Below are 13,931 nucleotides of genomic sequence, written 5' to 3'. Positions count from 1 at the left end.
CAGGCTGATTGACAGCAGCCTGCTGTTGATGAGAGTGGTGGGATGTTGCACAACACAAAGTGTCTCACGTGAATGCTCTGGGCCCATTTCTACACCTCCGGTGGAGTGGAGTTTATAAAAGCTTTCTTTTGACACATTGTATGTTTTGCGCATGGTAGCTCTGCACTATGCTGCTTCGTGACACTTCCTTGTAAACTTGTTTGTTTAAACGTTCCTTTATTTACTTCCAATAGTGTAAGGATGGATAAGTATATAAAAAAAGATTAAAATATGCAATGTTTTAACATTAAGTGATTCATTAGTGAATAATTTATCGAAGTATTGAAGTAAAGAAGAGGTTATTGTGTATTTAACCCGCACATGCATAATTTCGAAAAAAATCGTGTTTCTCAAAAGGTACTGTCAAAAAATGCGTAAAACATTAATTTTTATTCAAAATTAGCTGAATATTCTCACAAAGGTATTGTACCCATGATAAAAATACACTATAAACTTAAAACATTAGGTCAAATAATGAAATTCCATTTTTTCAAAAGTAATAACAAATTTGTATACTTTTAAATGAAGATAATGAAACTATAATGCAATTACAGTTACACTCGCATGTTCTCTATTCGCCTATGTGCTATGGAAAAAGAGAACAGTGATTTACCTCCAAAAAATGTAAGTAGGAGAATATTTTTCCTTAGTGAGTGCATTTTTATGAAAATTGTCTTGGCATTCTTAGCGCAACCACTACATTACAGTCTGGCATCAAAACGGTTAATAAGGAAGGTGGTTTGGTGCTGTATGTAGAATTTTGTTGATAATTCTCATCACTAGAAATACATTACAACAAGCATCTTTGCAACAAAATAAATTGATCAAAATTATCAACAAAATATCTGACATCAGGGGTTTCTCTGTGCTGTACTTGATTATACAAATGCTTCCACTTATTTTTCACTTCAGATATTACATTTCTAAGCTACATGGGCTGAGATGTGAGAGGAGGGGAGAAAGGTCTAGATCTCTCCTCTAGCCAATTCTTTTCACAAGAAAAATACAACTGGTAAAATGTTGCTACTGTCTAGTAATAATACATCTGTAGTCTAATTCTAGATATATCAAACTGAATCAGAATCAGTGGTACCAACTTAGCAAACATATAGAAATATAAGAGATCAAAAGAGGGTTCTTCCCTCTCATTTTCCATCTATTTCATGTCCCTTCAACTAAAGTCTTATGAGATTGACAGAATTTTCCCTTGAAAGGAGTACTTTAAAGTGCCATTAAATCCACCATTATACTTCTCTTCTAATTTAACAATCACTTAATGCTGAATGATGATATTGGACCTACAACTTCAAGGATGAGAGGAGAACACTTGACCAGCAATGCTACGCAGACAGCCTCATGAAGAGGAATGCCTATGGATTGCTGATTAATTTTACAAAAGGATAGCATGCATGCTTTCAACTCCATGAAAGAAAAGACGAGAGACTCTGATATAATATGTAAGTAATAATAATAACAACGTAAACGTTTCCACCTTTTCAATACTACAATATATTCACAAAATCATAAATTACACGGTACTAGTTTCGACCCATCTAGGGGTCATCATCAGCCGTATTGGAGCAAAGATCATTTGTGGCGAAATCCTAAGAAAATGTTATTTTAAAGAATAACAAGTGAAATGAGATGTTATTATGGTAATAGTTAATAATACAAGGAATATACATACTAAGAGGTTTTTAACAAAGAATAAAGTATAAATGGGGTGTTGTAAAAATTATAATCATGGAAATCAGTAAGTTCTTGTATTGAAATGAAATATGGCTTAGGAAGAGGGCTTAAGGTGGGGCTGAAGGGTGCGGGAGAAAGTGTAATTGTCTTGGAAAAGTACCTTTGATTAAATTTAGGATTGAGTTTAGGTTGGCTGCATTATTGTTTCTGAGGAAAGTGATAAATAGATCGAAGAGTATGTTGGGTTTCTCTGAGATTTCATTGAGATTGTGACTGGCATTAAAGTATTGGTCTAGGTGTATGTAGTAATTTTCCATTATGTTGAGTAAAGGGCCCTTGTTTGCTAATACGAGGATGTCCATGTCTTGTTCAATATTGGTGAAATTATGGTTATAATCTTGCATGTGTTGGCCGATGGCTGAAAACCTGTTGTATTTTATTGCGTTAGTGTGCTCGTGGTATCTGATAATGAAGTTTCTCCCGGTTTGCCCGATGTAGGTTTTTTTACAGGTGGTACATTTGATCCTATAAACTCCTGATTTTAAAAAACTGCTGGTCTTGTTGATGTGTGAAGTATTGTATAAAACGTTCATGTTCTTACTGTTGGTTTTGAAGGATCAAATGTACCACCTGTAAAAAAACCTACATCGGGCAAACCGGGAGAAACTTCATTATCAGATACCACGAGCACACTAACACAATAAAATACAACAGGTTTTCAGCCATCGGCCAACACATGCAAGATTATAACCATAATTTCACCAATATTGAACAAGACATGGACATCCTCGTATTAGCAAACAAGGGCCCTTTACTCAACATAATGGAAAATTACTACATACACCTAGACCAATACTTTAATGCCAGTCACAATCTCAATGAAATCTCAGAGAAACCCAACATACTCTTCGATCTATTTATCACTTTCCTCAGAAACAATAATGCAGCCAACCTAAACTCAATCCTAAATTTAATCAAAGGTACTTTTCCAAGACAATTACACTTTCTCCCACACCCTTCAGCCCCACCTTAAGCCCTCTTCCTAAGCCATATTTCATTTCAATACAAGAACTTACTGATTTCCATGATTATAATTTTTACAACACCCCAATTATACTTTATTCTTTGTTAAAAACCTCTTAGTATGTATATTCCTTGTATTATTAACTATTACCATAATAACATCTCATTTCACTTGTTATTCTTTAAAATAACATTTTCTTAGGATTTCGCCACAAATGATCTTTGCTCCAATACGGCTGATGATGACCCCTAGATGGGTCAAAACTAGTACCGTGTAATTTATAATTTTGTAAATATATTGTAGTATTGAAAAGGTGGAAACGTTTACGTTGTTATTATTATTACTTATATATTATTCTCAGTTCAATACGGACCAAAAACATGAAATTCATAACTATCAAAGACTCTGATATGTTTATGAAGTTGGAAAAGGTTGATAATTCAGTTTAAGGGGCATTTATTTCAATACCACTGTTTTAATAATAATAATAATAATAATAATAATAATAATAATAATAATAATAATAATAATAATAATAATAATAATAATAATATTTTATTATTTTTGATGCGGCCCAGGAAACCATGCTACATGTCGCCAAAATCATTTTTCTATTTTTCTTTGAATAAGGATTTCATGATTATTGTTATTATTATTAATGTTATTGGCTTTACGTCTCACTAACTACTTTTGCGGTTTTCAGAGATGCTGAGGTTTCAGATTTTAGTCCTGCAGGAGTTCTTGTATGTGCTAGTAAATCTACCGACATGAGGCTGTCGTATTTGAGCACCATCAAATACCTCCGGACTGAGCCAGGATTGAACCTGCTGAGTTAGGCTCAGAAGGCCAGCGTCTCAACGGTCTGAGCAACTCAGCCCAGCTATTATTATTATTATTAGTATTATTATTGTGTGCCTCCGTGGCTCAGGTGGCAGCACGCCAGCCTCTCAATGCTGGGTTCCGTGCGTGGTTCAAATCCCGGTCACTCCATGTGAGATTTGTGCTGGACAAAGCGAAGGCAGGACAGGTTTTTCTCTGGGTACTCCAGTTTTCCCTGTTGTTTTTCATTCCAGCAACTCTCTCCAATATCATTTCATTTCACTGTCAGTCATTAATCATTATCCCAGAGAAGTGCGACAGGCTTAGCCGGCACAGTTCCTATCCTCGCCGCTAGATGGGGGCTTCATTCATTCCATTCCTGACCTGGTCGAATGACTGGAAACAGGCTGTGTTGTTGTTGTTGTTATTATAATATAAATTCGTTTAGCCCCTAAGGAGCACGTGGAACCATTAAATAGCACTGGTATTCTTCATCTTTTTGTTCTTCTTATCTTCCCAAAACTTCCTCATCCTTTCACTATGGGCCTGCCGTCTTTCTTGTGTCCACGAGATTTTTAGTTTCAAGCTTTTCTCAGATGGATTCTTGAGTGCAAATTTATGGGTGTTGATCTTTTGTCTCTATGTATTCCTTGCGGTTGCCATTGGATCAACGTCGACTTCTGAGAGGTCCTTTTGTGTATCCACTAGCCAGCGAACTTTGGTTTGTCGGTTTACATTGATAATAAGAAATATTTTCTTAATCAGTCGTGAGTCATCCATTCGTGCTAAATGTCCATAAAATTTCATACGCCGTTTGCGTGCAAATGAAGTGAATCGCTCAGTTAATGCATAGAGTTCTTCCGAGCTTTTTCGGATCCGTATACCCTCTTGAAACTTGGGCCTGAATATCTTTCTCAGTATCTGTCGTTCAATTTTCTTAATGGCCTTGATATTAATGGTGAGTGATGATGTCTCTGTTGCGTAGAGTGCCTCAGGGAGGACAACAGTGTGGTAGTGTCGGAGTTTGGCTTTTGTGGATATTGATTTCTTATTGTAGAAGTTCCAGGTGATTAGGTATGCTTCAGTAGTTTTTCTGTGTGCATTTTGTTTGCTGCTTTTTCATTGCCTGAATTACCAATAATTTCACCCAAGTACTGGAATTGTTTGACTTTTAAAACGTTGCCATATTTGGTCGCTAGTGATGTTAGGTGTGTGCACCTGGAGTCCATGAATTGCGTTTTTTCATAGGAGATGTGAAGACCAGTTTTGATTGCAATCTCATGAAGCTTTTCGATGGCGTGCCTGGCTTTTCCAGGAGTCCGGGTAATTATTGCTAGATCGTCAGCAAAGGAAAGGCATTTAATGTTAATCCATTTACTTTTCGTTCCCATGTTTATTCCGGGTACTTCTTTCTCTCATGCTTTAATGATTTTATCCAGTAGTAGGTTGAAGAGAAGTGGGGACAATCCATCACCTTGTCTAACGCCTGTTTTTATTTCAAAGGGTGCAGAGATTTCACCCTTAAACTTCACCTTAGAGGTTGTATCTGTTAAGGTTTGTTGGATTAACGTGACTGTTTTGTTATCAACACCGTATTCTCGAAGGACATTGAACAGGGTACCATGGTTTATTGAGTTGTATGCTTTTTTAAAATCTATGAAAGTAACCACTGTACGGTTTGACTGGTGGTGTTGGAGTATCATCTTAAGGTTCCTAATCTGTTCCACGCACGATCGATGTGGACGGAAGCCCGCCTAGTATTTGCCGATCTTATCTTCTGTCTGTTGTTCCAATCTGGTAAACAGAGCACGTGACAGAATTTTGTATGCTATTGGCAGAAGAGAAATACCTCAGTGGTGGTGGTGGTTGTTGATGTTGTTGTTGTTGTTGTTCCCTAATAATAATAATAATAATAATAATAATAATAATAATAATAATAATAATAATAATAATAATAATAATAATAATCGTATGGCCTCAGCTACCGTGTGCAGACATTTCAATTTGACGCCATCTGGCTGTCTGCTCGTCAATTTCGACGTTCCGTTTTACTCTAGGCCCCCACTAGATGGCAGACCGAGTAAACCGAAACTCTCTTGGGCGTCTATGGCTGAGATTTAATGAATTTTGTCGGGTAAACACCAAATGTGTCACCAGAGATCTTTTACATGCCGACATCGTACAACATGGAGTGTCGAATGGACTTTTTTCCGCCCCTTCAAAAATCCGACTACCTCTGCCGAGTTTGAACCCGCTATCTTGGGATCCAGAGGCCGACACTCTACCGCTGATCCACAGAGGCAAACTCGCTCAGTATTATTATCATTATTATTATTATTATCATTATCATTATCATCATTATCATTATTGTTATCATCATTATCATTATTATTATTATTATTATTATTATTATTATTATTATTATTATTATTATTATTATTATTATTAACTTTATTGGCCACATTGCACCACTTGAGCCTTCCATTACACTTTTTCTTTGAAGGTTGTACTGTTTGATTCTTCTTATCTGCCCAGTACTTCTCCATTCGTTCTGACCCCAGTGTTCTTAATTCATCTGAAATCTCTACAGGCTTTCTGTGCATCATTATTGGAGCACAGATTTGAGGTAAAGAGACCAAGAGGGAAACCAAGAAGGAGATGGGAGGGCTGGGCTGAGTGGCTCAGGCGATTGAGGCGCTGGCCTTCTGACCCCAACTTGGCAGGTTCAATCCTTGCTCATTCCGGTGGTATTTGAAGGTGCTCAAATACATCAGCCTCATGTCAGTACATTTATGGGCACATGACAGCCCTTGGGACCAAACAACAACAACAACAACAACAACAACAACAACAACAACAACAACAACAACAACAAACAACAACAACAACAACAACAACAACAACAACAACAACAACAACAACACCAACAACAACAACAACAACAACAACAACAACAACAACAACAACAACAACAACACCTCCCATTAACAACTTTTATGATTTTCAGAGATGCCGAGGTGCCAAAATGTAGTCCCAAGGGAGTTCTAGCTGCTGCTAAAACTACCGGGGTCCGATCTATCGGCCAAGTTTTTCTTTTGCCTGTACCTTCATTCCTTGTTGCACGATGGCAGCATAAGTAATACCAACGGAAAGATTGAAGTTTTTACTCTCTGGAAATATTGATAACGTGCGATATCGATATCAGTAAAGTTTTATAAAAGCTTTCATTCAACGCACTGCAAGTTTTGCGCATGGAAGCCCTGCGCTCTGCCGCTTCGAGTGACTTGCTTGTTATCTCGCTTGTTTATACGTTTGTTTATTTACTGGTACCTCCAACAGTGCGAAGATGGCTAAGTATATGAAAGAGGATGAAATACACAATGTTTCAACATTTAGTGACTCATTAGAGTGATTTATCGCCCGATGACAGCGACGACTTTGCATCTTCTGACAACAGTGATATTTCTGTATGTCCGCTGCCTAGGCAATGCCATTTGACGAATGTATCTCCGACGCATGTAGGAATAATTCCAAGTAGCTTTGATACTGAATGCGAACTGACAGAGGTTTCCTCAGATTCTGTTGATAGTTCGAACAGTGATTAGGAAAAAGTTACAGGTGACACAGATAATCTGCCTAATACTGAAGGTCATTGTGAATTTAACCTGCATGTGCATAATTTTGTAAAAATTGTCATTCTCAAAAACTACTATCAAGAATTATATAAAACTTTAGTTTTTTGTTCAAAATTAATTTAATATTCTCACAAAGGCATCATACCTGTGAAAAAAATACACTATATAAGTAAAAATTAGGTCAAATTTAAATTTTAAATTTTTCAAAAAATAATAAAAAATTCAAACATTTTTAAATTAAGAAAATGAAACTCTACTGTAATTATGGTGACACTCGTGTTCTGTATTCACTTATGTGCTATGAAAAAAAAAAATTAACGGGGATTTACCTCCAAAAATGTAAATAGGAGAATGTTTTTCCTTAGTGTGTGCATTTTTATTAAACTTGTCTTGTCATTCTTAACGCAACCACTACCTTACAGCCAGGCATCAAAAGGGTTAATGTCCATTGTAACTGCAGACATCAGAGTCTGTCATTATTCAGCACTATCTACATTATCACAGCAATAATAAAGATCAAGACATCAGTGACAATGGTGGTGATTATTATTTTAAGATGAAGTACACGAGGGCAACCATCCTCTATTACTACTAATCAGAGGAACAAAACAGAAGTGGTCTGACACTTAGAAAAATTAAGTAATCGGTCAAAGAGGGCATGAAAATGAAACACACTCTAGGCCTCGAAACCTAATGCCATCAGGGTTGGAAAAAAAACAAGAGTTCACCAAAAGAGGTTGGATAGGACAGATGAAAGTAAAGAGCCTGGCACAAGTAAGTGGAAGCAAGGCCATGACTCCGCTAACAGCCCCGTGATCACCATCCCCCGCTCCCAAGTTGAGAATGCCTAACAGAGTGGGAGGTTTGCCTGCGACTGTTCATGTGGACAATGAAGAAGAATGGAGGCCTATATAAAAGGCACCTTAATTTACGAGCAAGACCCAGACCTGAGTACTGGAAATAAATTACTGTAATTGATATCCTCAAAGAATTATCATATACTTATTGCCATGGAAGTTTGCATATAATCAAAATTAAAAAATTAAAAACAACCAAGATTCATGCAGTCTATATTATTTTAGAATACTTACTGTGCTGTGGTTCTGCAAGTGTAATGAGGGTCTCGACGGTCTGTATGCTCTCTAGTGTGAGGGATAGTTCAGCATCGGATAACAGCTGTTTACTGGACTCCGTGTACAGGTACTCGATAAGGCGGGGGGCCAGAGCATGAATGTACGGGGTTGCTATGCTGCGATTCGAGTGTGCAAATATCGTTCGCATCGTCTGCACACACTTCAGCTTCACCTGGAGTAAAAGAAGATTATTTTGGTATAATGACATATTAAAACATGTGGAAGAATATCTGGGCAGAAGGAAGACAAAGAAACGCCATGGTGGGATGATAAGGTTAAAGATGCAGTTGAAGCTCTGAAATTGGACAACTGAGAACGAAGCATAGTGCAGAGATGCCAACCTTCAAAGGTGGTCATCAGTAGTGTGAATCTCACAAGGAGAGGCCAGGTCCTGCATCCAACCAATTTCAATGAGCTTCAATATACCTGTAGGGGTACACTCAAAAGTAACTCATGTATAAGGATTTAGGTGAATATGGTTTGTTTTTTTTTAAATTTTTTTTATTTAGGTCAAATGTCATGATGTCGGATCCGCTTTGGACCAAAGTGAAAGTGATAAAACACTAAAAAGTGAACAATTTTTACTTAAATACGTCAGGTCCACAACCTTATAATTTCCCAAAAATTGATGAATCCCAGATTCCAATGCAAAGTGTATATACTTTGAGAATTACAGCACAGTCAACCGGAGCAGTGGCTGAGTAATCACTGTACTTGTCTGCAAACCTCGACGAGTTGAGTTTGAGTCTCGAAGCAGCTACATGTTTTGAACAAAATAAATTATTATTTGAGGGAATGTGAAGTTAAAAATATGAACAAAAATATTATGCAAATTGCAGTACACTTATTTTCTACCTGATATAGGCCTAAGCATTTGCAGTCATTAAACATGTATTGGACAAAGAGACCTATCCCTTCTTCTTCTTCTTGCTTCCGAATTTGGCCAACTGTGGACCGCGTGAAACTTAATGCTTTCTGGCCAGTCTTCTTCTTTTCTCTTCCCAGAACTTCTTCATTCGTTCACTCCTTATTTTTCTCTTCTCCTCAGATATTACAAATTTGGGCCTGTTCTTCCGCTGCTCTTCATAAAATTTGTGGTTATCTACTCGAGTTCTGAACTTCTTTCTGTTGAGGATCAATTCTGGTGTTATTTTAATTTCTTCTGCGTCCTTCTTAACCTCCTCCACCCATTTCGTTGTTCTCCTCAATCCAATTATATATTTACATATCCTTTTAGTCAGGCGGTTGTCATTTATTCTGACGAGATGTCCGTAAAATTTCAGTCATCGTTTTCGTATTGTGTCCGTGATCTTTTCGGAATACTTGTAAAGATCCTCATTTCTCCTTTTCCTCCACGTACCATCCGTCGTTTTCTGAGGTCCAAGAATTTTCCTCAGAATTTTTCTTTCCTTCTTCTCAATTTCTTTAAGTTCCCCTTTTTTATTTAATATAAGGCATTCTGAACCATACAGCCCCTCTGGTTTTACAACAGCGTTGTAGTGTTTAATTTTGGCTTTGTAGGATATTGGCCGTTTATTGATCTGTTCTGTGTCAGTCTGTAGGCCAGTTCCAATTTTCTAGCTCTTTCCTTGTTTGCCTCCTTGTCTAGTCCATAAGGTTGGATCAGTTCTCCCAAATACTTAAACTTTTCTACTCTTCTAACCTTTCCGCACTTCACTTCCATGCTTTTCTCTCCCTGATGTCGGTACTCCATGTACTTCGCCTTTTCGTAGGAGACTTTGAGACCTGTTTTCACAATGTCATGAAGAAGCTCCAGCATGCTTTGGGCATCCTCTCTGTTTTGAGCTAAGAGAGCAAGATCATCAGCAAAAGCCAGACATTTAATTTCCAAGTATTGTCCCTTGCGCCCAAGATGAATTCCCTGTATGCCTTCTACTTTCAGAGAGTTTTCCCAGGTTCTTATGACTTTCTCCAATACAATGTTAAACAGGATGGGTGACAATCCATCTCCTTGTCTGACTCCTGTCTTTATTTGGAATGGATCAGAGATTTCTCCAGCGAATTTAATTTTTGAGACGGTGTCTGTCAGGGTTTGTTTTATTATTTCTCTTGTTTTCCTGTCGATTCCAAACTCTTCTAGGACATTAAATAATGTCTATGAATTGAGTCATATGCTTTTTGGAAATCGACGAAGATTACCACTGTGTTCTGGCCCCTCGATGCTCTAGTCCTTAGAATACCCTTGAGGTTGAATATCTGTTCTGTACATGACCTCCCTTTCCTGAAACCAGCTTGGTATTCTCCCATGAGGGAGTCTATTTGTTCTTCAACCCTGTTCAGTAGCACTTTGGAGAATATTTTGTATGCGACTGAAAGTAAAGAGATACCTCTGTAGTTATTAATATCCATTCGGCTACCTTTCTTGTGGAGTGGGTGGATAAGCGCACATTTCCAATCATTTGGAATCCTTTCAGTTTTCCAAATCTCTTTTATGAGGTGATGTATTCTTTCTGCAGCCACTTCTTCTCCAATCTTCCACATTTCTGCCACAATGCCATCTTCTCCTGGTGCTTTGTTGTTTTTAAGCTCTCTGATTACACATTTTATCTCATCTAGACTTGGTGGTTTGGAATGTGGATTCTCATTGGATAGTTTCAGGACAGGCAATCTTTCATGCGGTTCTTCACAGCTGAGCAGTGTTTGGAAGTAGTCAGCCAAGAGCTGGCAGTTTTCTTTATCATTTGTTGCTATGCTACCATCTGTTCGTCTAAAGCAATGATTTGGTGGTGTGTATCCCCTTAGGTCTTCTTTGAAGGTTTTGTAGAACTCCCTGGTATTGTTCCTTTTAAATTCCTCTTCTATCTTCTCTATCCTATTCCTGTCATATTTTCTCTTCTCTGTTCTTATGATCCTAGCTGTTCTTTTCCTTGTGTCCTTGAAGTCTTCCAAGTTCTCGCTGTTGCTGTTCGAATGCCATCCCTTCCAGGCCTTTAGTCTACTTTCTAATGCATCGTCACATCGTCACAGACTTATCCCTATTTTACAAGTCTTTGCTAGCATGCTCGATTACTTACAACAAACTGACGAGTAATTATCTTCCTGGCCGTTTCCTATTCATCAGAGGAGAGATATCCAACAGTAACTGTGAGAACGTATAGGTTTTAAGTTACATTTATTAAAACATAGCAATAATTAAAATAAATTAAAATTATGTTGATGGATGATGTGTGTGGCTGGCATATAATGCTTTGAAGATAAGACTTCATGGTCCAATGGAAAGTTTCAGTTTATAAAGTTTGTTATGTTTTCACTAGGGTGACAAGTCTTCTAGACATAGATTTTAAATCTTAAGTGCCAAACACACGTTTACTGTACCGAATAGGAGGAAAATTTTGTAATAAATTGTTATAAAAGTAAGCACAGCTGTCAATACGGAAATCATGAAATTTATATCTTGAGGTAGTTATTTGTCAATTTGACGTAGAATGTCCCACATATAACATAAAGACATAAAAATTTGGATAACAGATTTTGTACTTATAAAATGTGAATTTGGTCTGATGACCAGTTTAACAGTAGTGTCAGTAAGTAGTAGTGGTAGTAGTAGTAGTAGTAGTAGTAGTAGTAGTAGTAGTAGTAGTAGTAGTAGTAGTAGTAATGGCCACAATATATCTAACTGTAAATATCAAAAACCAAACTACAAAAATCAAATCAGGAACCAAAATATTAAAATACCATGAAGGACACAAAGGAATATTGAAAATGGTACTGGTACTTACAGGTATACAGTTGCTTTGCAGACACTGTCTGAACTGGTTGATGCAAGGGTACTGCAAGTTGGGAGCACATACAACTTCTGCAGGAGCATGGAGCACGAACACAGCAACAGCTAGAAGCATCGTCACTTCATCCAACTTGGTCTCATCAGAGCCTGGAACATCAAAAGGATGTTGTCATTAACAGAATGAATTTCAGTTTACCAGAACTTGAATTAAGGTTGAAATCATCCTACATCAGTGGCCAACAAAGCCTGCATTTAAGATGCAGGAGTCTGACAGAGCAAAAAGGTGGAGTCGTATTAGTTCAAACACACATGGGCACAGTGACGTAAAGTTTAAACTGTATACTGTGTAAAAGAAGTTAGAGTGTTATGCATTTCATGCTACTATAAATACATTAAATTCAATTTCAAAGCAAAATATATTGTTGCATTGATTTACCAATTCTCACCTATGGACTTGAAACATGTACCCTGCATAAAGGGCAAATCGTAAAATCTAGTCAACAGAAATGAAATTCATCAGAACAATGAACCAAAAGACCAGGAAGGACAAGATTAGAAATGAAGCAAACAGAAAGGAGGCTGGCATCAAAATACCTGTTACCGAGCTTTTGGGAAGACGCAGGCTGCAATGGTTTGGACATGTTATGAGGATGGACAGATCGAGAACAGCAAGGACTCACTTTGACAAAGAAGTGAAAGGAGGCCAGTAGGGAGGCCAGGGAATCAATGGAAAGACCCAGTGAAATTGGAGGTCAGCAAAAAGAATGCCAAGTGGGAGGACAAGTGGCACTGGAAAATGACGACGACAATGACGACGATGATGATGATGATGGATTTGCCACAGTTTTAGAATTTTGCTTTCGTCTGTACTGTTAATAAAAATATGATTTAAAGAAAAACATGATAGCTGCCTCTGTGGATCAGTGGTGGAGTGTCAGTCTCCGGATCCCTAAGATAGAGGCTTCAAATCTGGCAGAGGTAGTCTGATTTTTGAAGGGAGGGAAAAAGTCCATTCGACACTCCATGTCGTATGATGTCGGCATGTAAAAGATCTCTGGTGACGCATGTGGTGTTTACCTGACAAAATTAATTAAAATCTCAGCCAGAGACACCCAGAGATCGGGTTTATTCTGTCTGCCATCTAGTGGGCCTAGAGTCAAATCGAACATCAAAATTCACAAGCAGACAGCCAGATGGCGTCAAATTCAAATGTCTGCACACAGTAGCTTAGCTGAGACCATCATTATATCATTATATCATTATTATTATTATTAGTATTATTATTATTTATTTATATATTTTTTGAGATTTACACAATGATATATGTCCAAATATAGTACCCATATTTTATTATTTTGCTTTCCCCCCATTTTTTATGTTACCCGCATTTCTCACGTCCATCGTCATTTTCCCCCTCGCCTTTCAAAAACGATGTATCAAGGTTTTACTGTATATGGTATCAAGCAGAAGGTGGAAAAATAAATCCAAAAAAAATTGGAAAGATGATTCAGGAAGCCAACGGGTTTTACCAGTGTGTGAGAGGTATAACGTGGAACAACCAGGAAGTCCTCAAGAAATGCACGAAAATTCTGTACTCTGCATGTTACACAACAATTTTTACATTCACAGCAGGCGCACAGTCTACAACAAAAAGTGATGAAAGCAGAATCCAGGCAGCTGAGATGAAGTTCCTTAGAAGAATAATTGGAAAGACATGAAGAGATAAAATCAGAAACATAGAAATCAGGGAGAGAACAGAATTCACAAAACTGCAAGACAAGACAGAGACCAATAAACTGAAATGTTATGGAAATATGATGAGAAAGGAAGATGACAGAATTCCAAAG

The 13,931-nt window shown here is 37.5% G+C and overlaps 1 protein-coding gene across 1 annotated transcript in view; it reads right to left on the bottom strand.

The window, feature by feature from the left end:
- Positions 1-13,931, bottom strand: part of LOC136884962 (HEAT repeat-containing protein 5B) — a 390,022-nt gene that overhangs the window by 24,443 nt on the left and 351,648 nt on the right. Inside the window, exons 32-33 of the mRNA XM_067157308.2 lie at positions 12,080-12,231; positions 8,298-8,511 (exon numbers count right to left, since the gene is read on the bottom strand). Of these exons, the coding sequence (XP_067013409.1) occupies positions 8,298-8,511; positions 12,080-12,231 (366 nt within the window). The remainder of the gene's footprint in view (positions 1-8,297; positions 8,512-12,079; positions 12,232-13,931) is intronic.

This window comes from Anabrus simplex, chromosome 13, assembly GCF_040414725.1.
Source record: "Anabrus simplex isolate iqAnaSimp1 chromosome 13, ASM4041472v1, whole genome shotgun sequence".
Taxonomy (NCBI): Eukaryota; Metazoa; Arthropoda; class Insecta; order Orthoptera; family Tettigoniidae; genus Anabrus; species Anabrus simplex.
Note: the sequence above shows the minus strand (reverse complement) of the source record. Positions and strands in the feature narration are given on the sequence as shown.